Consider the following 26339-nt stretch of genomic DNA (forward strand, 5'->3'; position numbering starts at 1 on the left):
TGTCATAAAGATATACTTATGTATTTCATTGTAAATATTTTTATTAAAGTGTCAGCATTCATTCACACTAGGTGTTTATCTGGTATTCAGTCCAATCCAAATGATTTTTCAGTGTAAGTAGTTGTGTCAGCCATACTTGAAACACAGTTTCCTTTCTCCTTGATCCTATGGAAAAAAATGAAGTCTTTGCATGCAAGGATCTTTTCTGGCCTTGGTTTTCTCTTTTATTGGCTGAATGCTACTACTACTAAATCTATACCGTTTTACTTATAAGTTTAGTTATTTTTGTTATCTATATATCAAATCTCCCTGACCTTGTCTTCAAAATTATTTTTGCTTAGGTTAGTCTTTTACTAGCTCACATATTTTGAGATCAACAGGTGAGTCTATGAAAATCCCTACTGGGATTACACTGGCACTGAATTAGATTTAGACTTAAGAAGAATCTAAGTGTTATCTTCCTAGGTATGAATATAATTATTTTGCTTTTTACATTTTCAATAACTTTATAATTTTTCATAAAGGTTTTATATATATAAATATGCACTAGGATATAAAGTGATCCTATTTTGTTTAAAATGGTCTCCTTGCTGGTGAGACTGGGGTTTGAACTCAGGGCCTTACACTTACAAAGGAGGCGGTCTACCACTTGAGCCATGCCTCCAGTCTGTTTTGGTCTGTTTATTTTGGAGATGGAATCTTGTGGACTATTTGCCTGGGCTGGCCTGGAACTCCAATCTTCTCGATCTCAGCCTCCCAAGTTGCAAGTGTTACAGGCGTGAGCCACATGCACCAGGCCTCTGCTGTTTCTTGAACATACGAAGTACTCTTGCCACTGAGCCTTTCAACTTGCCAGGATGGACATCAAATAACTTCATGGTTCAGTCCCTAATTTTTTCAGGTTATTGCTTATGTGTCTCTTTATCAGAGAAGTCTTCCCTGTTGTCCTATATAAAATGTGCAATAGTCTTAATTTCATTTTGATGTTTGCTGACAGCTTTTAAACCTTACTCTTTTCTCCTTTCCCTTCTGCCTCACACATTGGCAAGCAAAGAGCCTGATACTCCCTTCTCTGATACCTGTGGGAAATTCAAACCTCATGTAGGAACCATCACGTTGGCTTTACCATGAACTTCCAAAAAATCCTAAGCCAGTCCCTTTCCCTGTTCTCTCAAGTCAATTTTGGACCAACTTAGGAGTTGCCCTGCTGTCCCCAGAAAACTTCCTTACATGAGGACTCAAGCTGTTGGTCTGTGACTTCATCAGCTTTGACATGCAAACCAAGTCACAGCAGGGAGTGTGAGATGACCACCACCAACCAGAACCCTCCTTTATGTCCATCTGTACCCCTTGATACCACCTCATGTGTATTTGTTTACTGTTTTCTCCCACTACCCAGATCCTCAGTTTCTAGTGAAGTGTCTGGCATAATCATCTACTCATTCACTCATTCAACAAATGTAGTGAGTGCCTGTTTTGGCCAGGCACTGTTAGTGGCACTACTGCTAAAGTGGTAAATAAACACCTTGCTACCGTGAAGTTCACACTCGAGAAGACAGAGTTAGTGTACTGACCTATTTGCTAAATAAAATAATACTAGTGCTGTTTTTGCCTGGAGGTGAGATACATCAATTTTTTATTTCTTTCTTTTCCTTTCAAAACAGTGCTTATTTTAAAATAATACTTGGCGGGGGGAGAAATGACCCAAGCCTTGCATGTACTATGAATAATAAAACAATAAAAATAAATAAATAAATAAATAAATAAAATAGTACTTGGCAATTTATACTATCAAGACATGTTATAGCTAACACCCAAAGTAAATAATCAAAGTTCATTATTTGAAGATTTGCTTAGTATTAAAAAGTCCTAAATTTGCACCTTGTTGATGCTATAGCAAGACTGGAGAATTGACTTCTGGCTAATGATTATTATAGAACATCAAGGTAAATTTCAACCATTATAAGGAGTAGAAGAGTGTCATTTTCATTTTTTTTTCTGGGGGCAGGATGAGGTTTGAACTCAGGGCTTTGCAGTTGTGCAGCAGGCAATCTATCATTTGAGCCACACCTCCAGCCAAGAGGGTCATTTTTTATTTCATATGGACAGTGGTCAACTTCAGCAAGAGCCTGAAAATAAAATATGCTCCTACCAACATTGTATTTTGATACTGTTTCTTTTTCTTTCTCTTCCTGCAAATAACCAATAAGGTACAAACTGCTTCTGACTGGCAACCAAACAAGGGAAGAATCATGGCTAACCAACTCATTGCTAATGCTTGTGAAAGGCAAATTACAAACTCTGAGTATGGTTTAACTTCACAGAAAGGGTGAAGGCCTCCTCCTGCCTACCCTGTTCAATGAAAAAACTATGCTTATTTCTAGAACGGATTTTTAAAATTCAGTACAAAGATTCAACGAACATAAAGATTTAAAAACAAAGACTTTTCTAAAACCTGGAAATAATCCACTTAGCTGTTGTGGGACTAATTTGAAAATTTTAATAATGCTACTCAAATGTAAGTTATTATTAGGTAGTAGGAATAATTACATTATTCCTGTTCATGCTTATATTTAAGGTATAAACATTATGTTTACAAAATAGACTATTATAGAAGAAAAAAATGAAGTTGGTTCAATAAATGTGAGTATATAAAAAAAGAAAATGAACATCTCAATTATAAATTTTGTTCCCAATAATCTCTTTCAGAGAGACTGTGAAATAATCTACAATATTACCATAATCCTTCATTTTAAATCACAATAAAAAAGGATTTCAGTACTGAGATAACTTCTATTGGATTTTGTATTAATACCAAGCATTGAGTTAGTTAATTAACCTTAGTTAATCATTTCTTTTTTAAGCACACATTGGCTGATTTAATCTCTCCCAAATGAATGGGTCTCTTTCGGTTGATCAATGCGATAGAGAAACTGGGCGGGAGTGAAGTATCCGAGATATTCCACTGTATCTGGAGTAGTGTCATAGTGGTAGTGTCCACCTTCTCCATGACGACTAAAAAAGTGGGTGTGTTCCAGCCGCAAATCAAACCCCTAGGACAACATACAAGTAGTTTGTTAGTAAACACTCAAATTACCTTTATTAGAATCTGTTGAAGGGGGAAGGAGAAATTTTTTATTTTTGTTACAAAGGTTTTTTTTAATTATGCTTTTTTTTGTTGTTTTTTAAAACGGTCTCAATGTAGCCCAGCATGGCCTCAAACTTCCTATCCTCCTGTCTCTTTTTCCTGAGTGCTAGGATTACAGTCATGTACCATCCGCTCCCCAGATTTTTTTTTTTTGCAGTGCTAGACAAACACTCTACCACTGAGATACATCTCCAGCCACCCCTTTTTAAATATAGGCAATTATAGTCACATGACTCTAAAATTAAAGGATGTAAAAGGTTATATTCAGTAAAATGTTCCCCTCTCCTTCTTGCATATCCTTCCAGAAATATTTACTTCCACTTTTTTTAACTCCAATTGTACACTCTGTACACATGGTTCTACATGCCGCTCTTTTTCACCTAACAAGACCTTTGTTTATCAGGTAATAAGAGAGCTTCCACATTCTTTTATATACGTAGTATTTCATTATATGTACATAAGTTCTCAACTGATATTTACATTATTTCCAACTCTTCTGGCATTACAACAATGTTGTCATTAATAATCCTTTAACTACTGATTTTATATAGTTACACATACATCTAAAGATAAAATCCTAGATACGGAGTCACTGGGATCAAAAGGTCTGACCAATCAGTATTTTGGTAGATATTTACTTTGAATTGGTCTATATTAATTTTTTTTAGTGTGTAGAATTAGAAAGTGAACACCAAATAAGAGATATGAATCCACCTTGTGTTTCTACTATTTAATAGCATGAATTTAGGTGTTACTTTAAAATGCCTATTTTACCTCCTCCAAGCTAAAATCTGATCTTCCAAACTCATAGGGTAGAAAGCCACATAGTCCTTTCACTTTGAAGAAAATTCTGAAGACTTAGGTCTTAAACAATAGAAACAAAAAAGTACCTAATTCTAAAAGAATATTCGAACAATGAAGCATGATCATTGTAGCATATTGTAATATAAAAGACAGCAAAGACATACTGGGTCTCTGGAGACAAAAACTGGTAGACAAACCAAAGGAGCCTTCATCTCATAAAAATTCAACCATTTATTCACCTGTTCATCAGAGGTCAATGGGCAGGGAGAAAATTCTGCAGGCTACAATGCAAGATCATTAAACAGGTAAACACACTGAATGTTACTGAAAATTGAGAGTTTTTAAAGATATGATTTGAGTGTTATAAATTTTAAGCTCTGTTGTATACTCTACTGATTGTTTTTGGCATCAATTATATATCCTAGTTTTCAAAAGGATAACCAATCAATTAGTACAAACTAAATGTTAGAAATAAATAAATGAAGAAATGAGTCAATTACTATTTTCCTTTCCCTTCCTCCCTCCCTCCCTCCCTTTCTTCCTAGCCCCTATTTTTTTTTCATAGCCTCTCAGTTTTCCTACGTGTATGTGCCCATCCTAATCTTTAAAAAAGTTTTTTTTTTTAATCTGGGGAGCTGGAGATTGAATCCAAGAACTTACACATACTAGGCACTATCTACCACTAAGCTACATTTTCAGCTCTTCCATCTTAAACTTCATTACTGATACCAGGAACAATGGGGTGGTATGGGAAAAGCAAGGCACTAAAATTAAGTAGAAACATCAAGAACTGTAATAAAAGACTTTGGAATAAACTTGACCAAGGAGGTAAAAAACTTACACACAGAAAACTATAAAACACTGCTGAAAGAAATTAAAGAAGATGCTTATGGGGAAAGACATTCTGATTTTAGGGAGTGAATGTCTTAATATTAACACATCAATAATACCCAAAGCAATCTATAAAGACTCAGTGCTGGATTAGGCACAGTGGCTCATGCCTATAATCTCAGCTATTAGGGAGGTAGAGATCAGGAGCAACACAGTTAGAGGCCAGCCTGGGCAAAAGTTAGTGAAAGTCTCACCTCAACCAATTAAAAAGCTAGGTGTGGTGATACATGTCTGTCCTTCCAGCTACCTGGGAAGTGTACATGGGAGGATTACTGTCCAGGTCCATCTAGGAACAAATGTTAAGATTCTATTTAAAAATAACCAAAGGAAAAAGGGCTAAGGGTGTGATTCAGGTGGTGGAGCTCCTGCCTTGCAAGCAAGAGGTCGAGTTCAAGTCCCAGTACTGCCAAATAAATAAAGAGGAAGTAGGAAGGAATGAAGGAAGGAAGGAATAAAAACTCAATGCTGGGCTGAGTATCTCAAGGGTAGAGTGCTTGCCTACATGTGGAAGGCCTTGAGTTCTATCATTAGTACCACAAAAAAAAATCATCTCATCACGGAATAGGGGGCTATAGCTCAGTGGTATTAGTGGTAAAGTGCTTGCCTAGCATTCTAAAGCCCTGGGTTCAGTAACTGACAGAAAACACTCAATGTAATCTATATTGAAAAAAAAAATTTTTTTTTGGCAATAATGGGATTTGAACTCAGGGGTCATTCTTGTTAAGCAGGTGCTGTACCACCTGAGCCACCCCACCAGCCCTTTTTTGTGTTGGGTATTTTCGAGATAGGGTCTTGTGAACTATTTGGCTGGGCTGGCCTCAAACAGTGATCCTACTGATTCTCTGCCTCCCAAGTAGCTAGCCCCCAGCTCTATTGAAATCTTAATGACTTTGCTGCAGAAATAGGAAAATTCATCATAAATTCACATAGAATATCAGGAGACCTTGAAATTTTCAAAACAACTTTGTAAAAAAAGCTAGACGTCTTAGCGTGGGACTCAAGAGGAAGAAGTGTTTGCCTGACATGTGTAAAACCCTGGGTTAACTCCCCAGTAACACACATACACACACACACACACACACACACACACACACACACACACACACACACACACATGAGTCTCATATTTCCTGACTTCAAAACCAACTACAAAGCTATAGTAATCAAAACAGTGTACTACTAGCTTAAAGACAGACATTCAGACCAACAGAAGAGAATAGAGAGGTCAGAAATAAACCCTTGCATATAGGATCAAGTAATTTTCAATAAGAGTATTAACACCACTCAATGGGAAAAGGACAGTCTTTTCAACAAATGGTGCTGGGAAAATTGGGTATTCTTTAAAAAGGATAAAGGTGAATTCTTACTTTATATAATATATAAAAATTAGTTTAAAATGGATCAAAGGCCTACACATGTTAGCTAAAATTTATAGAAACAAAACAAAACAAACAACAACAAAAAATAGCTGGGCACCAGTGGCTCACACCTGTAATCCTAGCTACTCAGGAGACAGAGATCAGGAGTATCAATGTTCAAAGCCAGCTGGAGCAAATAGTTCATGAGACCCTATCTCAAAAATACTCAAATACTTGAGCTGGTGGAGTGGCTCAAGGCATAGGCCCTGAGTTCAATCTCAGTACTGAAAAAACAAAAAACAAACAAAACACATGGGAAAAGTTTCAGGGCACTGGGTTTGGTCATGATTTCTTGGATATGACAACAAAAGCACAGGGAGCAACAACAAAACAGATATATAGGAACATAGAAAAATTATAAATTTTCAGGCTGGGAATATGGCTTAAGTAATAGAGTATCTGCCTAGCAAGTGTGAGGTTCTGGGGCTGCAGATATAGCTCAGGAGTTGAGTGTTTGCCTAGCACATGTGAGACCGTGGGTTTAATCCCAAGAATTGGTTTAATCCCAAAAACTGAGGTTCTGAATTCAAACTCCACTACTGCAAAAAAAAAAAAAATCACAAACTTTTCATCAAAGGACACGATCACTTAAGTGTCCATGAAATAATGAATGAAACTGAAATAGAAGTGGCTGACTATAATCCTAGCACTTGGGAAGCTCAGGCAGGAAGATCATAAGTCAAGTCCAGCCTAGGCTATACAGTGAGATGTTGTCTTTAAAAAAAAAAAAAAAAAAGCCAGGTGTCAGTGGCTCATACCTGAAATCCTACCTACTCAAACAAACAAACAAAATGTAAGTACCAGCTAGGATGGATAGAACAGAAATCTTTGTGCACTGCTGACAGGAATGTAAAATGGTACAGCCACTATGGAAGATGATATGGTGTGCCCTCAAAAAATTAAAAACAGAGCTGAGTGCTAGTGCCTCATGCCTGTACAATCCTAAATACTTGGAAGGCTGAGATCAGGAGGTGCAAGTTTCGAGGCCAGTCACAACAAATAGTTCACAAGACCTCCATCCAAACCAACAGCTGGCCACAGCGGTGTGCACTATCATCTTCAGGAGGCTGAAATTGGGAGAATTGTGGTTCCAGGCCAGTCTGAGCAAAAAAAAGTCTGCAAGGCTCCATCTCAACAGAAAAAAGATGGGCCTGGTAGTACGTGCCAGGCCAGCTTGCGCAAACAAGTTTGCAAGAACCCATCTCAGTGGGAAAAGCTGGGTGTGGTGGTGTATGCCTGTCATCCCAGGCATGCCTGGGCAAAAAGTGAGACCCTGTCTCCAAAACAATCACACCATAAAGAGCTGGAGGCAAGGCTCAAGCAGTGTAGCACTTGCCTAGCAAGCATAAAGCCCTGAGTTCAAACTCCAGTACCACCTCCTCCCTCAAAAAACTAAAAGTAAAAGGGTATAGCTCAATAATAGGCATGAGGCCCTTGGTTCAATCTGAAGCACTGCAAAAACAAAGCAAAAACAAGCTGTGCACCACTGGCTCATGCTTATAATCTTAGCTACTCAGGAGGTAGAGATCAGGAGGATCACAGTTTAAAGGCAGCCTGGGCAAATAGTCTGAGAGACCCTATCTTGAAAAAACCAAGCACAAAATAGGCTGGTCGAGTTGCTCAAGTAAGAGAGTGCCTGCTGCCTAGCAAGTGTGAGGCCCTGAGTTCAAACCCCAGTACCATCAAAAACAACAAAACTCCAAAAACAAGACAAAAAAGTACATCAGAAAGAAAACTTCTAATATGTTAACATGAAAAAGAACTCTAACCTCACAATTTGACTGACAGTATGGTTTGTCATTTAAATTTTAAAGTAATACACTCACAGTAAAAGAATTTGTTGAGCGCATCTTTAAAGGTATAAATATCTAAAAATCCTGAGAGCATAGCACGTGCACACACATCCCAATACATGCAGGCATACACACAAGGCCCTTACCATAATGTGAGCCTTCACGTTTCCCTTCTGCACTATGAAAGTGCCTCCCATCCCTATGGGCTTGTTTCCGTAATGTTCTTCCAGAGTCTGTCTCATACAAGTCACAAAGTTGAGCTGTCCAGTTCTTCTTTTGGCTTTTACCTCAATGACCTACAGAGGACATAAATATACACACCACTGGGTAAACTGTAAAATTTTGTGTCGGAAACTACCAAAATGTACCATATAATTTAGTGGCAGCAAGGTAAACATTCTCTTATTTGCTTAGTGTACCCAGATCTGAGTTGAAATGTCTCAGTCCTCTGAGTCTTAATGACATATGCACCTACACATCTCTCTCTCTCTCTCTCTCTCTCTCTCACACACACACACACTTTAATAGTAGGTCTCTCTTCCCTTCCTTCCTTACTTCCCTAGGATATGGCATATACCACCAGTCATCATTTGTTAGTTGAGATGGGGTTCTCACTAATTTTTGCACTGGCTGGCCTCAAACCACAATACTCCTGATCATTGCCTCCTGAGTAGCTGGGATTGAGGGCATGAGCCACCATGCCTGGTCTTTATTTATGCTTTCTTCATTTCTCCTAAATTGAACTCTAGAGATTTAATATATATGTTATGGTGATAAAAGGTTAAGAATTCCCTGGCTTAAAGAGATTAACATGGGGGTGAGGTAAAAATGATTACAATTTCCTATAAAGTTCTGGACTAGTTTTGACTGTTAGGTATTTTTACTTCTCTACCTCATTTCTCAAAGTAGCTGAAGTAGCTATCTCACAAATGCTAACACTGAAATCATCATTTCTGCATACAAACAGAGAAAAATATGAAATTGTCCTTATTATTTTCTTGCTACAAGTTTTTGCTACTACCATTTCTATCTAGCACAATATGTGATTAGTCAGAAATAAGCAAATTAAATTGCCTATTTGTTACCAAAAAATAAGCATTTTTTTTCTGCAGGGTACATATAAATGTGACTAATTCACCCCCCAAATTAATACTTTGTTATCATTTCATTATTCAGAAAAAGATATTGCTAAGTATTCTTTAATTTGAGACAGGGTCTCACTGCATAGCCAGGCTGGCTTCAAACTCCTAACTTCAGTTTTAAATTAGACTTTCAGATCTTTCATATTCAGGGCAACATGACACTGGGCTATGTAAGAGCTTTCACTTTGGTATCAATGATTTTCTTAGGAAAACTCTCTTCTGAGAACATCCGAAGAATGCTGTTTTTATGAACACAATCACCTTGCCAGAACACGACAAGGGGATTGGACTTTGAGCACATGATAAAAGCGAGAGCACACAAGGGAGGGGTGAGGATAGGTAAGACACCTAAAAAACTAGCTAGCATTTGTTGCCCTTAACGCAGAGAAACTAAAGCAGATACCTTAAAAACAACTGAGGCCAATAGGAAAAGGAGACCAGGAACTAGGGAAAAGGTTAGATCAAAAAAAATTAACCTAGAAGGTAACACCCACACACAGGAAATCAATGTGAGTCAATGCCCTGTATAGCTATCCTTATCTCAACCAGCAAAAACCCTTGTTCCTTCCTATTATTGCTTATACTCTCTTTTCAACAAAATTAGAGATAAGGGCAAAATAGTTTCTGCTGGATATTGAGGGGGTAGGGGGGAGAGGGAGGGGGCGGAGTGGGTGGTAAGGGAGGGGGTGGGGGAAGGGGGAGAAATGACCCAAGCCTTGTATGCACATATGAATAATAAAATAATAAAAAAAAATCACCTTGCGAGGTTGGCCCTCACTAGCAAAAAGATTAGCCAGTAATGCACATCCAAAATCATGATGTTTTTCACTGTACTTCTCTAGAAGGCACCTTCCATCTTCAGGGTTAACACGGGCAAAGTAACTGCCATTCACAGGAGGGTTGTGCTCACTCTCTGCTTGTACAACTGGCATAAACTGAAAAGAACAGAAGACAATTGGTCAATCTTGGTATTCCTGTGTAGAGAGGATATCTTAACACAATGACATGTTTTATTTCAGACTTCAAGGCATTTTATTTCAAGTATTTCCCATATATACAAACACAGAAATTATTAGGTATTTAATTTTCTATACAAAAAACTGGAAAAAAATGCTACAGTTTTTGTCTTAAATGTTCCCCAAAAGCTCATGCTTGAAGGCCTGGTCTCCAATGTAGCAGTGTTCCAGAGGTGGGGCCTTTCGGAGGTGATTAGATCACGAGGGCGCTGACATCATGAACAGATTAATCCACTTATTGATTCATACCTTAATGGGTTTGGGGGGAGGGGCTTTGTTATAAAAGGGATTCCTCCCTCTCTTTCTCTTTCTCTCTCTGTTTACTAGCTGCCATACCAAAACCTCTAAAATTGTGAGCCAAATAAATCTTTCCTCATAGGCTGGTTATCAGGTATTTTGTAATAGCTATGGAAATCTAAAATGTTTACAATAATTCATTTTCTTTCCTGTCTTCATCCCTTCATCCACCCCTTTTACCTTCCTTCTTTTTTTTGAGACAGGATCTCACTTCGTAGCCCAACACGGCCTCAAACTCACAATCCTGCCTCAGCCTCCGAAGTACTGGGATTACAGGTGTGCACCATCACACTTGGCTATAATATCTCTTTCTCTGAGGGCCTTACACTTGCTAGGCAGGCACTCTACCACTTGAACCACTCCACTAGCCACTGGCTACAATATTTCATACAGCGGTTCTACGACATTGAAATATTTGCTTTAAAATTTCTAATTTATCTTTTTACTATCCTGAACACTATGAAAATTAAAGCTCTGGACAAGAACTTGTATGTCTATTGACTAACAGTTATATCTGAAGAGGTTATAAGAGAAAGGACAGACTGAAGAGGTCATTTACTCTTGTACTCATGAAGAAACAGTGATGTTTTATTAGCATGTTTACAAGTACATATTGCTAGTATAGTCATATATGGTATAGTATTTAGTAATAGCTATTAACTTTTTTAAGTCACCATCAGATTACTCTTTGGTATGCAAGAAAGAGTTGACTAGATCACTAAATATTCTATTCATCTTCTAATCCAAAGCTGCCTTTATATGAATAGGAAAGATTTATAGAGAAGTGAGGAATCCTGTGATATGTAAGAATTGTCAGGTGTGGTGGTGTATACGTGTAATCCCAACACTCAGGAGGCAGAGAGAAGATGATCTTGAGTTCAAGGCCAGTCTACATATCGAGATAGTGTCTCAAAAAACTAAAACCTTTTACACTTCGAAATACATTTTAAAGTCTTCACAGAATTCCCCAGGGTCTTGGATTTATCAAAGATTGAACCTATTCCCTGATAAAATCTGAAACTAAAGGTTAGTGTTCCACTACAGTTAGACAAATTGGAGCATGTACTCTAAATTGTAGCAAATCTGTAGCAAGATATGACATCAACCACTTATAATTCACCAGAAAGGATTTTAAATGGGGCAGAAAAAGAAGGATAAAACAAATGTGAAATCAACATAATGATGATATGGATGCTCACCTCAGAATTGAACCCAAGAGTCTGAAATGGGCCTGCCCCCGCTCCAAGAATAAAAGCTCCAGGTAACTTGATTTCTTTTGCAATCGTGTTCAGATCATAAACCTATAAAGAGGAAAAAATTATTTAAATCATAACTCATACAAATTTCCTGATTTACATTTTATAACTGAGTCCAGTTGCACTTGCCTGCCACATAATAAAGAGGAATAAACCACCTTTTACAATCTTCATGGAATGTGAAGCGTAAACGCACACTTACTTTTTTTTTGTTTACCAGAGGCATTAAGTAAGGCACACCTCCTACTTCTGCAATTCTAGTTTTCCCACAGATGCCTAAAAAACACAAGCCATCTTACAAACAGGCAAGCATATAATTCAAGTATAAAATGCCAAAAATGGTAATTTATTAAAATTAACTTCTCCATTCTCATACAGTTTTACAAATAGCAGGGATTGGAAGATGTATAAGTAGCTAATACTCCTGTGCTATTTTACTTATTTATTTATTTTGAGGTGCAAAGTGACAGAGTGTTATCAGGAAAGGAAGGAAAGTAGAAGAAAGAGCAGAGACTCCTGCATGGGCGGAGGGGGGGCGGCTAGAGAAAAGCAGTCAAGCCCAAAGCCAATTTATTACTATTATTTTTTTGTGTGTGTGGTATGGGGTTTGAACTCAAGGCCTTGAGCTTGCTAGGCAGGCACTCTACCAATTGAGCCACTCTACCAGCCTCTTCTGTCCTATTTGAACTGTGTTCCCAATATCATCATATGGAAGCATGGCTTGACATAACTGACCTATAGGGCAACTAATAGGGCCAAAGTTTGGTTTGGGTAAGGTTTCTAGAATTAATCTATAATGCCTTACTCCCTTAAAAATCTATTTTGTCTGGGGGTGTGTGCTTGTTTCTTATTTTGGCTAAAATTGTTTTTAAATTTAAATCGTTTTATTCTTGTAGAATATATGTTCTTTAGATCCACATTGGGAAATTCTCTCCTAAATTGTTTATTCCCAAGATTGTTATGCAAATAACAGATAAGTTTACAGACTAGGAGCTTTCTACTTGTTTTTTTTCTTTTTGGTGCTGGGGATTCCTGACCCCAAGCCTTGAGTCTACTGAGAACAAGTTCTACCACTGAATTACACCTCCATTCCTCTGCTTACATTTTTAATTATTATCATAATACAGCTAGAGACGAGTTGGACAAAGGAACTTTTTAAAAGTGTAACGTGGCAAATAATTATCATTTGTTTGAGAAAAAGTAGTCTTGCCAGTTTTATGCTAACGTATTACACAGCAAAGTACATTTAATTGCTCTATTTCTTCAGCTATGCAGATAGGTACATAAAAGTCTTATAGGTCCCTTTTGTAACTGGGGATTTAGAAAATGTTTTCCATGGAATCAGCAGAAATGCATAGACAAGACTTTCATTAAGTGACAGTGATGCTGAAGTGTAGAGAAACAGGGAATTCTTTTAGCGGTGCAGAGAAATAATAGCTAACCATGGTGACTGTAGAGATAAGAAGAGGAAGTTACAGGTGAGATGTCCTACAGGCAGCCAGAAATACTGAGTTATAACTAAGAAAAAGAGATCTATTACACATATGATTTAAAAATGATTTTCTCCAGGAATGACTGAAACCACAAGATAGATGGAAAAACCTGGAGAGATTATACAAAGTAAGAAGAAGCTGAAGAAAACAATACTATTCCAAATAATTTCAAGGTGCTAAGAGAAATTGCTATCAGATACACAAACTTTCTAGAATGCAAACATGTAATTACAGAATGTTTAAGCTGCAAACACCCAAGAAGGACAGTCATCTGAAATCCCCTAATTTTAATCTATCTGAGGTAAGCTACATTGAGCGGCTTATTCCGGGTAATGAAATTTGTATGTGTCAGAACAGAACTAGGCTCCAGGAATTCTATGGCAAATAACCTTTAAATAAAATATGTCCATTTCATAATAAGAGAAAAATGCATTTACCTCCAAACTCATCATAGTAAGGTAATGGGAGAAGATTAGACTTCTGAAACAGATAGACCTGCATTAAATCCTATGATTCACATTGAGTCTTCTCAGCCCTCACAGCTCTCATCTATAAAATGGAGTTAGTATTTTACCTTGCAGTATCACTGTAAAAACTAAGCCATCAAATATAGTTATCTACAACACTGACTATTTTACTCAACCAATGTTATTTTCCTTCCCTTCTCACTTCAAACAGTGGATGGTAACATGGCAAATTTGTTAAAGGGTTAGAAGTATTTAATAGATGAATCAAATATGGCCAGTACTGAATAAATAATAAAACTAAAAAGTAAAGTTAGTTTCTATAAAAGTCACTTGAACAATTAAAAACAAAACTTTCATGTGGTATTAAGACTGTAGCCCATTAAGTATCTATTATGCAGCCAGTGAAGGTTTTGAAAGTACATAAAACACAATCTTTTCCCACATGGGTATAAAATGAAATTTCCAACATCTAAAAGCAATAAGCACAGAAATTAGTCAAAATATAGCTTAAAAGTTGTAACAATATAGGTTTTTTTATAGATAAAAATAACACTGGCTTTAGAAAAAGATTATGATTGAAAACCAAAAGCATGTAAAAACACAACAAACAAGAAACAAAAACCTGCTTACCTTTTACAGGAAAGGTAAATGGTTCTTTAGTCAAATCAGGGCAATCAACTACAGAGACCTGCACATCAGCAAAGTTATCTTTTAACCCCTTCTGCATAACTAATAAAGACATAAAAATGATTATTTAACATTAGGTAAAAATGTGGCCACCATATACCAAGAATTCCTTTAAATTTTCTATGTGTCACACTGTTAGCCTAAATTTATGTAATAAAAAAAGGGGAAAAATTTTTTGTGTGTGTGGTACTGGGGTTTGAACTCAGGGCCTATACCTTGAGTCACTCCAACAGCCTTTTTTTGTGATGGTTTTTTTGAGATACAGTCTCTAGAACTATTGGCCTCAGCTGGCATCGAACCAAGATCCTCCTGATCTCTGGTTCTTAAATAGCTAGGATTACAGAGCCACTGGCACCAGGCTCTTTTTTTGTTTTGATGGTGTTGGAGATGGAACCTAAGGCCTTAGTCATGTGCTTCAGCACATGCGCTACCACTGACCTACAGCCCCAGAAATGGTTTTATTAATGAATATAATTAGACTTTGGTATAATTAGAAGATATACTAAAGCACATAAATATTTTATCCACGGTGATTACCAACCACTGAAGATACCTGTGAGGGCTTTCTTTGGGGGAAGGGAGTCTAAAAACCTATTGAAATGTAAATATTTAAGTTTTTTAAAAAGTAAGGAATCACATGCCACAACTTCAATGAAGGTTACAGACAAATGCTGAACTAAAGTAACCAGACATAAGTTGGGCATAGGTGGCTCACACCTGGGAGCTACTTGGGAGGCTGAGATCAAGAGAATCATGGTTCGAGACCAGCCAAGGCAAACAGTTTGAAAGACTCTATCTCCAAAACAACCAGAGCAAAATGGACTGGAGGTGTGGTTCAAGCTGTAGAGTGCCCTGAGTTCAAATCACAATACTACACACACACATACAAAAGAGAGAGAGAGAGAGACAGACAGACAGAGAGAGAGAGAGAGAAAGAAGAGAGAGAGAGAAAGACATGAAAGAAAAGATCCCTAGCTGTATTGCAAGGGAAAACAAATGACTGGTAGGTCAAAAAATACTAGCAAGATGGATTATTTACTAGCTACTACTCAATTAGGAAACAAAACAGGAAGCTTGTAAGAGGAAAGCAACAACAAAGCAAAAAAAAATGAGTATATTTCTTGACGTCATTCTTATTAGGAGAACAGAGAACTGATTAACTATCTGGGAAAATACACTCGAGAAATAAGGGAGAGTTCTACATAAAGCTTAAAAGGCTGTCAGGTAAATGTCAGAATTCTAACAGACTTTACAGTTTTGGATTAGTAGTATTCCTGGCTTAATTTTATGTCCCCATTTTTCCTTTTCTCATCCATCTCCCCTCCTTCTAAATGATCTCAGGAAGCTGCTTTAAATTGTTTAACAAGGTAAAATACATAAAACACACAGAGAGGAATCTAAGCAGAGTACTGGCTGTCTCTCAAATCAGGAGGAGGGGACTGGAGGATGTCTCTCTGCAAGCTCTAAGCCCTGAGTTCATTCAAACTCCAGGACACCAGGAAAAAGAAGCATGCTTGGGAACGTGATTAAAACACAATAGGAGATTATGTATCTGCAGAATATTGTAACTGGCAAAAAGTTATCACAAAATTCTGCAACTCTTTGGGCATTATACTTACTTAAACCTCAAAGTACTATAGTCATTTTCATTGTAAAAGTTGGTATCATCAAGAATCTATAAATGGTGAGTTTAGCTTTTTTAGAGGGACAGAATTTTGAACTTTCCCATCCCCCTAAAACACAACCCCAGAAATTGAACTTTCTCAATAAAATCAGTATAGAACAGATAATGAAATGGAAAACTCTGTATCAAAAGTACCATTCCAATAAGTAAAATACAGGTAAAGATAAGTAGTAGGCTACATATATATGTTAGAATCTTTTAATTTTTTTCTTGGACTACTTCTTAGAAATGCAGTTAGTATTGTTTTTACCTTCAGCAAGCTCCTCTAGACTTGGCATATGAAAAGAAAATTCAGTACAAGCCATTTTTCTTTCTTCTTCAGGTGTGAGATTGTACAAATAAAGCTATTGCTGGAAAATGATCACAAAAGCTCACAGTGCACCAAGCTTGATCAGTCACTGCTCTGGAAATGAGCATTTAAGAGTTCAGTTACCCAAAGAGAGCAAAGGGCATTTAGACTCTTCTATCCTCACAGTCTAGTTACACAACAAGGGAAACCATAGATGCTAGCATTCAGTATTCCAAATGAGCAACGGACAAGTGACCTCTCTTAATACTACTGTTTTCCTTTTTGTAGTGCTGGGATAGAACCCGGGGTTTCATGAACACTAGGCAAACACTCTACCACTGAGCTATACTTCTAGCCCAATACTGTTATTTTAAAGGATTAATATTTAAAATAGCCTGACAAGAGAAAATGCCAAAGGAGAAATAAAAAAGAAAGCACTTACGATTCATTTCTTTGGTCACTTACCTTGATAGAACCTGCAAGTTTCTAATGGATGACCTAAGGAAAATGAGTCAGTCTTTTTTTTTTCTTTGGCAGTACTGGAGTTTGAACTCAGGGCCTCATGCTTGCAAGGCAGGCACTCTGCTACTTGAGCCACTTCACCGTCCCAGGAAAATGGGTAGTGAATCAAAAAGTACTTACTAAGGATTATGAATAAATGTTTAAATGGTTGTAGCAAAAGTATGTATGTTTTAACATATATGAAATGTATAGCTATATATATATATAAAACAACAGATATTTAAGAATTTCTATAATAGATAATTTGTGTATCTTATCTACATTTGACTTTTAAACTAAAAATTAAGTTTCTTAAACTATTATTTTTACAAAAGAAATTTTAAGTTACCAATAAAAATGTAAACCTATGGCACAATTAGCTTCTGAAATTCAAATTTTTACTTTAAGTTACAAATAAATATACTTTCATGGCAAGCAGATTTAATATTCAATTTTTCTGATAATATAACCAATTTGTTATCTTACACTAAGATAGTAAATAGGTATACATACATAAAGATTATAGCAAATAGGTATACATATGTAGAGATTAAGACTTACCTGAAGTGTTCAAGTGATGAGGTATATAAGCACAGTAAAATAAATAAAATGAAACAGGGAAAAGAAAAAAAAAAAAAAAGAGGTGGGTGGAGGAATTTCACTCCAGACCAATCACAACAGGAAACAAGGAGCACAGACCACTCTTAAGGGCATTTGTTTCTAAGAGCACTGCTGGAACATGAGCCAAAATTGTTAATAGAACACCTCACTAATCTGAGCAGTCTCAGCTTTATCATGCTTCCTCAGCAAATGTGGTCCCTCGCAATCACTTGAAATAGTCTTGCAAACTTTTTTTAAATCTTCCAGACTCATAGGTTCTTAGAAACTGGATTTCTACTTTTGATGACATTTCCAAACAATGTATCATCCATAAATTTGCTATGGCATACATTAAGGACTTGATATTTAACTTTTTTTTGTTTTGTTTTGGTAAGAGACAGATCTCCCTATGTTGCCCAGGTAGGAGGAACTCCTGGACTCAAGGCATCCTTCTACCTCCTTAGCCTCCAGGGAAGCTGAGACAAGTGACCTTTACTTTAGCACTTTATCAACCACTAGTTTTTATTGTCCTTTTGTTATTTAATATACATAAACTGAGGTGGGCATAGTGCATTCCTATAATCTAATCTACTCAGGAGGCAAAGATCAGGACTATTGCAGTTTGAGGCTAACCCAAGGAAAAAGTTAGTGAGACCGCCTCTCAATAAACAACATGGGCATGGTGGCACAGACCTGTAAAGAAACGGGCAGGAGGACTGCTGGTCCAAGGCTAGCCCTAGGCAAAATCCCTAGACCCTATCTGAAAAATAATTAAAACAAAACTCTGGGGGCGTGGTTCAAGTGGTAGAGTATCTGCCTAGCAAGTGCAAGACCCTGAGTTCAAACCTCAGAACCACCAAAAAACAAACAAATAATAATCTGTCTTCCAAATTAAATATAAATAATTATTGATTATGGACCCCAAGTGCTATATAATCATACTTCAATTACCTTAAATACATTTTTGAGTTGAATAATTTAAAATTGTTTTTAAGAGTAAGACATTTTCATTTTCTTTTGAAATACTTTCAGGTTGACATATTACAAATAATTCCTATAAAGCTGCTGGAGTGACTCAAGTGGTAGAGCACTGCCTAGCAAGCCTTAAGGACCTGAATTCAAATCCCAATACCACAGAAAAAAATTCCTGCATACTTTTAACTCAGATTTCCCAAATGTTAACATTTTATTATATTATTTATGAGGCAACCAGCAGGTACTTATTTATGAACATGTCAAAGTCTACACTCTATACAATGAATAGTATATTCATTTAGTGTCTTTTTTTTGGAGACAGGGTCTTGCTACCTAGCAGAGACTGACTAATACCTCCCCCAACCAGTGCTGGGATTATAGGTATGACACCATGCCTGGTTTTAGTATATTTATCCATAATGAGGTTAATAAAAAGCACTTTAGAGCTAGGCCCTGGTGGCTCACACCTGTAATCCTAGCTACCCAGGAAGCAGAGATCAGAAGAATCACAGTTTGAAGTCAACCCTGTGGAAACTGTTTGTGAGACCCTATCTCAAAAAAAAAAAACCCATCACAAAAACGTGTTGGTGGAGTGGCTCAAGGTGAAGGCCCTGAGTTCAAACCCCAGCACTGCAAAAAAAGAAAAAAAGAGGTACTTTATGTATTTATGCTTACTGTAGAAATAAGAACTGATATAAAATCAAAGTTCAACCCTGGGAGGTTACAGCCTGAATAACTGGATTAGAAATGCAGAACTTCAGGTAGACCAATGGCAAACAGGGCAGGGTGGTAGTACAGGTATAGCACTCTTGAGTATAACTGTGATTATGTTTGCTTTGCTTGTTCCCCCTAGACTGTGATCTCTTATCAGTCTTCCATGTACCTAGCATGCAATGGGTTAGTTCAGTCTCTTTGTCTACTTATATTTTTACTTTTTTATTTTTAGGCAGTACTTTAGTTTGATCTCAAGGCCTTGTGCTTGCTAGGCAGGTGCTCTACCACTTAAGGCCATGCCCCCAGTTTGTGCTTTTTCAGATACAGTCTTCTAATTTTGCCCTGACTGGCCTCACATCACAATCCGCTTGATCCCTGCCTCCTGAATAGTTGGGTTTATAGGTATAAGCCACTGTGCCTGGCCCTCAATTATTTATTAAATGTTCACGATCTACCACACTTGTAAGGCTCTAAGACAGGGCTGCCTTTGTGGGTATGCAAGTAATGCAGTCAGTCATACAGGGTCACCATATTTATATATGAATATGCTGTCACCGTTTTAAAATTCTTAACTATGCATGAGTGTGCACAGTTAAATAGATAGGTAGGTAGGTAGGTAGGTAGGTAGGTAGACAGATAGATAGATAGATAGATTGTGTGTATGTGTAGTGCAGGGGATCAAACTCAAGGCCGCACATTCTAGGCAAGTGCTGTATCACTGAGCTAAACCCCTATCCAACAATGTTACATTTGAACTTGTGTTTTGTCTAAGTGATGTCTGTTAGGTCAGTGAAACATGAGCAGGACCCGAGGAGAGAGGTGCAGTGTATGGGTCTTCCTATGGTTGCCACCCCATTCATATTAGGTGACTGTAATGCCCCACTAGCACAGAATGCTGTTGGATCTACAAGGTGTGGAAGCTCATGAAGACTCAATGTTGTCAGGAGCTGATGGCTCATGCCTGTAATCTACCTACTCAAGAGGCAGAGATCAGGAGACTTGTGGTTCAAGGCCAGCTTAGGCAAATAGTTTGAGAGACCCTATCTTGAAAACACCCAACACAATAAAGGGTGGTGGAGTGGCTCAAGTGGTAGAGCCTTTGCCTAGCAAGTGTGAGGTCCTGAGTTCAAACCCCAGTACTGTCAAAAAAAACCCCAAAAAAGACCCAGTGTTGCCAGATTCCATAGAATGTTGATAGAATGTACATGTATCAAGAAGTAAAATTCTTTTAAAAAAAGAAATAAAATAAAAACATATGGATTTAGAGTTTGAGACCAGCTGGGGCAAAAGATAATGAAACCCAATCTCAAAAACAAAATAAAAACAAAAGGGCTGGGGACTTAGCTCAAGTGGTATAGTGCTTGCCTAACATACAGGAGGCCCTGGTCCAATCCCCAGTACTTCGGGAAAAAGAAGTAAAATAAAAACAGGTGAGTTAGTTTGCATTTCCACTGTTATAGCAAGAACAAAATACATATGCTTGTATGAGCTATGAAATACTGGGACATGAATACTGTGACATTTCAGTGATTATGCATACAAGCTAAATGTCCTTATACCTGTATTTAAAACTAGTATTACATAATATAAAGAAAACGGTAAAGTAATGATAATAATTTTAATTTTTCTTTACTTGAAAAGGCATTAAAGTAGTACTTTTTTTGGGGGGGTGGGACTGGAGTTTGAACTCAGGACTTTATACTTGCAAAGCAAGTGCTCTACCACTTGAGCTACACCTCCAGCCCATTTTGAAGATGGAGTCTCGAAAACTATTTGCCCAGGCTGGCTTTTAACGTCAATCCTCCTGATTTCAGCCTCCCGAGTAGCTAGGATTAGGTGTTGAGCCACTGGCACCAGGCTAAAATAGCACATTTTAAAACACCAGAACACATCAGAGCAATTCCATAGGTGAAGGAGCTTATATTTTAGTACGTTTCTGGGGGGACAAGACCTCACTATAGGGCAGCTTTGATCCTCCTCAGCCTCCCAAGTGCTGGGATTATAGGTACCCGCCATCACACCTGGCTATTTTCGTACCTGTAATGACACTTCTCCCCTTCTTCTCCATTGTCATTTCGCATTGGGCCTTACAAATCACATGGCTGGGCCTGCAGGCAAGCGTTCCTGCTTGTGACTAGTGTGAATGTGACAGCGGGACACGCGATGACGTCCTATTTGTATACTATTTAAAGTAATCTCGTCTGTGTCTACCAAAAAATCTTGCCAAGAGTTTGATAGAAATTGTTAAACTTGCCTATCAGTTTTGGGAGAACTGAAATCTTTTCTGTGTTAAGTCTTCCAATCCATGGTATGTCTCAGTTTTTTTTTAATCCTTAATTTCTTTAACAGTTTTCATATGTGTTTGTTAGATTTGTACCTAGGCATCTCATTTATTTGAGAGATTGTAAATGCATTGTATTTTTAATTTCAATATCTGCATTTTCATTGCTTGTATAGACATACAGTTGATTTTGGTATGATTGGCTTGCTAGCTCACTTATTAGTTCTAGGTTTCCTTATAGATTACTTGAGACTTTCTATTAGACACTCATGTCATCTGCAAATAAGAAAAGTTGTATTTCTTCTTTTCTGATCTATATACCTGTCATTACTTTTTCTTTACTTATCACACTTGCTAGAACTTAGAACACTATGTTGAATAAGAGTGGTAAGGATGTACATCCTTGTCTTGTTTTTGATTTTAGTAGGAAAACATTCTGTCTTTTACTATTAAGTGAAATGTTATAAAAAGGTTCTTTGTAAACATTTTCTGTCAAGTTGAGGAATTTCCCTTCTGTTCCCTTTTTTCTGAGTTTAAAAAAATTATATATTTAGTTTTACCAAATGTTTTTTCCTATATTGATTGACAAGATCATGTGATTTCTCTTCTATAATCTTTCTATGTCTTTAGATGGATTGCATTGATTTCTGAATATTAAACTAGCCTTGCATCTCTGGAATAAACCCAAATGCGTTTATACCCTTGGTGTATAATTCTTTTTATGTATTACTGGATGCTATTTGATAATATAAGTATTTTTGCATATACATTCATGAGGAAGTTTGGTCTAAACTTTTTTCTTTTGTGCTACCTCTCTGGTTTTGGTATCATGGTAATTTTTTCTAATTACTGGGGTTTGGGCTCAGGGCCTCATGCTTGCTAGGCAAGTGCTCTAACACTTGAGCCCTCTGGTAATTTTTTCATGAAATGAATTGGGAAATATTATCTTCTAACTTCTAGAAGAGGTTGTATAGAATTTGTGTAAATTCTTCTTTAAGTTTTTGTTAAAATTTTCCAGTGAAACTATTAAGGCCTGGAGATTTCTTTTTCTGAAATTTAAGAATTTTCAATTCATGGGGTTATAACTCAGTGTCAGTATCACACACTTATTTTCAAGGATCCTGTATTATGGCCCCAGGTTTATCAGACAGACATTACTTCCTCATGCTCCCTAGTATAAATCTGGCTCAGCCAACCCCAGTTTTCAGAAGTCAGCTTTTTTTCTCTATTCCATATCATGGGTTCATTCTCTTCATTCTTTACCTTTTCTCCCACAATCTATCACAATTAAAGTATAATTAATCCATTACCCATTATATGGGATACAATTTAACTTGATTGCTTTCTCTATTTCTTAATTCATTATCTATGCATTTCAAGATCATTTTGAGTCTTTAGCACATCTTTTTCCTTTTAGACTGGATACAGTTTGAGAAAAATATTGGTTTTTACATATCTGCATTAGTTAAGATTGATTTACATGATAGGTAAAAAGTATATATTGAAACAAATTGAATTATTTCATTGTTATGCAGTAACAGACACATATGTGTCATTCACAATCTATTATTTTTCTAATAATATCGTTTTACACTCATTTTTGTTTTCATATTTTCTTCATGATCTCAAGTCTGCCTATAGAATAATAGTGTATTTTATAATTTTTAATAATCGCTTGAATGACAATTTTGAGTATATCAATTATTTTAAATTTCTTGCTCTACTTACCTATCTGACATGCAGAGTGTCCTCCACCTCTACCATAAAGTTCTCACCTCAAGTCATTCGGAATGACTTTTAAATTAACTATCAAATCATTTAAGTTGAATGTCAAAGCATTTTCTGGACTGATTAACATGACTGCTGAGGAAAAGAACAAATTTAAAAAGAATGACAGAAGGAGAGAGGCATACCAGTGACTACAGTTATTTTTAAAACTTTTTATTTATCAAACCTATACATGTGATAAAACTGTACAGAATTAAACTATGGACTCTAGAGTGCTTGTAAACCCTGTTCAAATCTCAGATTGGTAGAATATATCAATTTCAGTATCTTGGTTGTCATATTGCACTAGAAATTTACAAGATGTTACCATTGTGGAGGACTGAGTAAGGGAACACAAGATTTAAAAAAAATTGTCAATTTTGTGCAAATCTAATTAAAAGTTATTTAGTTGTTTTCTTTAAAAAAAGAATTATCAATTTAATTTCCTTAATAGTTTTAGGAGTGTTCAAATTATCTGCTTCATATTAGGTCTTATTAATTTGTGTTTTTTAAATACTTGTTCCATTTCGACTAAGTTGTCATTATTTGTGTTCACAGCACTCCTTTCTTATCCTTTTGCTTTCTGCAGGGTCTGCAGTGAGATTCTCTGTTTCATTCCTGATATTGGTAATTTGTGCCTTTCTCCTTTTGTCCTTTGTCAGTCTTGCTAGAGATTTGTCAATTTTCTTTTTAGAGACAGCTCTTTGATTCTCTCTATTTTTTTCTGCTTTCAATTTCATTGACTCTTAACTCCTCATTATTTTCTTCCTTTTATTTGCTTTGGATATATTTTGGTCTCCCCTCACACCCCTAGATTCCTGAGATGGGAGCTTAGATGACTGAGATTTTTTTCTGCTTTTTAATGTCTGCATTTAGTGCCTAAATTTTCCTTGTAGCCACTGTTCAAGCTGGGGTGAGGGTGGGATAAGGATCCCACCTTACCTTTAAGCAAAGGTGGATATCCTGACTATCCACTAGGCCTCCTTTGATGACCCCAAGGGAGAGATATGGGATTCTACTTCTACTGCTTCATGGGGTTCCCAGAGACCTGCTGATCAGATAGGGATGAAAGTTCTGTCACTTTGCTTTTGGTGACGGTTGGGAAGGAGGTGGCAGTCTAGATTCTGCCTCTGCTTTTGATGGTGTGAGTGTGGCTCTGGGAGGGTCTATGACTTTTCTGGATGAGAGTGATTCTTGTTTTCTTCTTGTATTTGCCTAGAGAGAACAGGATTCTTCTGAGGCTTTTTTGTTTGTACCTGTTGCCAGCCTTTTCAGCTTCAATTCTGGGCTAAACGAGTGTGTTACTTTGCTAGGGCTGTTGTAACACAGAGCACAAACTGGGTGAGTTGAATAGCAGGAATGTATTGGCTCAAAGTTCTGGAGGCTAGATCTGTTCCAGGCCTCCTCCTAGGTGCTAATGCTTTGCTGGTGATCTTTGGCACCCCTTGGTTTTAGAAGTATCACTTTGATCTCTGCTCATATCTTTACGTGATATTCCCCCAGTGTGCATCTGTGTCCAAGTTTTCTCCTTTAAATAAAGGCGTCATATTGGATTAGGAGTTTACTGCATTCTAATATGACCTCATTTTAAATAATTGCGTCTGTAATTACCTTATTTCCAAGTAAGGTCACATTCTGCAGTACTAGGAATTAAGACTTCAACATATCATTCAAAGTATGAATTCCAATCCATAACTATGAGGAAAAATAAAATCCAGGAAACTATTGTATTGTTCCTTAGGTCCTGAAGACTCTAGCCAGTATGTCTTCTGTCTCTACCCTTCAATCACCTTATGTTTATTTTACATGTAAGTCAAGTTTTTAACTAAATTTGCAGGAAGAATAAGTGGGGGAGAAGAATTCAACTTAGAAAATGATGCCCAAGATGAAGCAGAGAAACATGAAGACATTCCTACTGTGAGTTCTGTGCCACAGTTTTGCTTACGCGTGCCCTGTAATCTGTGCATGTGACTCATTCCTGGGACGGCTGCCTGCTCCCATCCTCATGCTATCCTCAGGACCAGGCACATAAGCTGTATGCTCCAGTGAAAGCTGAAAATGCAGGATCCATTCTTTAAAAATTGCTAGGAGGTTTAAGCAACAGTGGAGCCTTAAACCAAGCAGGAGCCCATCTGAGCACGGGTCTGTGTGACTGAGCAGGTAACATGCCCGTTCTGCTTGCTGCTAACTCCTACTCATCCTGGAACACAGCTTACAGCTCACTTCTTCTGGGAGCATTTTTTTTCATGACTGCCATTTTTCACTCTATCCCAATACATTCACACTCCTAATTTGTACTCTCCAATAAATTTCATAAATTTTTATCTAAAATTTTATTTTTCCCCAACATTTTGGGTGCCTTATACATCTAGTAATGTCTTCGATGAAATATGTGTACTTTCTGCAAAATGAAGTCATTATGTTTGGGTATTCTTAAGTACTTGTGTTTTCAACATTTAACATAATAACTGAACTATGGATGTTTTTCAAGCTCTGAGACAATTCCTGACTCATGTTTTATTGATATTTTCAGTTTTGTGTGTTTGTGTATACACACTTCTGTATATGTATATATACACTGATGCCCTCACACACATTACAGATGTATATATGTTCTTCCAAAATTCTTGGGTACACCTCTTGTTAGTGTAAAAACTTTGGTTATAAAGTAAGCTTTATAAATAAAACACATATTTGAAGCTAAAGAACTGTTTTAGTTTGATTACTCATAATTTTATCCTTCAAAATCACTTGGGAATGACTCATCAAATACTTGATTTCAGCCATAATATGCTTGGGATTAGAAAGTGTTTGGGCTCAATCAATACTGACTTTGGGGATATTTTCCTCAAGCTGATGAAAAGAGGTATTTGAAAGCTGTAATGCTATTATTTTCACAAACAACAAATAAGAACAATAATCACTCAACACTTTTTTGTCATTTTAATTGTGTAAAATTTTGTTACCGAGAGAGAGCTGCTGTGCACACCCTGCACAACACAAAGTCTACGTATATAGGCCTTTAGGTCCTGTCTTACAGTTTTTAAGCAGGCGCTGTGGTCAAAATGTTTGCCCCCACCCTGGAAGATTCATGTTGAAATCTAATTCCCAGTGTA

At 37.0% G+C, this 26339-nt stretch overlaps 1 protein-coding gene across 15 annotated transcripts; it reads right to left on the reverse strand.

Annotated features, from left to right (window-relative positions):
* Positions 1-1980: 1980 nt before the first annotated feature.
* On the reverse strand, positions 1981-21363 carry LOC141423228 (ester hydrolase C11orf54-like). 15 transcript variants are annotated; one of them, XM_074075737.1, is made up of 11 exons: positions 17448-18367; positions 16851-17026; positions 16347-16499; positions 14356-14413; positions 13696-13807; positions 11968-12041; positions 11709-11810; positions 9955-10131; positions 8201-8350; positions 4117-4233; positions 1981-3053 (listed from the first exon to the last, which is right to left on the reverse strand). In XM_074075737.1, the coding sequence occupies exons 5-11, from the start codon at positions 13757-13759 to the stop codon at positions 2880-2882; spliced, it is 858 nt and encodes a 285-aa protein (XP_073931838.1). In that variant the 5' UTR covers positions 13760-13807; positions 14356-14413; positions 16347-16499; positions 16851-17026; positions 17448-18367; the 3' UTR covers positions 1981-2879. The 15 variants fall into 15 exon arrangements, with proteins under 15 accessions (XP_073931838.1, XP_073934346.1, XP_073934000.1 ...); XM_074078245.1 differs by having other exon boundaries at positions 13696-13738; positions 17448-18363; XM_074077899.1 differs by lacking the exon at positions 13696-13807 and having other exon boundaries at positions 17448-18362.
* Between the last annotated feature and the right edge of the window lie 4976 nt (positions 21364-26339).

The sequence above is a fragment of the Castor canadensis genome, chromosome 1 (assembly GCF_047511655.1).
Source record: "Castor canadensis chromosome 1, mCasCan1.hap1v2, whole genome shotgun sequence".
Taxonomy (NCBI): Eukaryota; Metazoa; Chordata; class Mammalia; order Rodentia; family Castoridae; genus Castor; species Castor canadensis.

Coding starts and splice junctions, on each gene's coding strand:
- LOC141423228 (XM_074075311.1), bottom strand. CDS start 16,401: ATGGCTTGTACTGAATTTTCTTTTCATATGCCAAGTCTAGAGGAGCTT. Junction 12,042..14,355: donor ATTTACCTTTCCTGTAAAAG/GTAAGCAGGTTT, acceptor TGTGTTTTTTAG/GCATCTGTGGGAAAACTAGA. Junction 4,234..8,200: donor ACGTGAAGGCTCACATTATG/GTAAGGGCCTTG, acceptor CTTGCATTGTAG/CCTGCAGAATTTTCTCCCTG.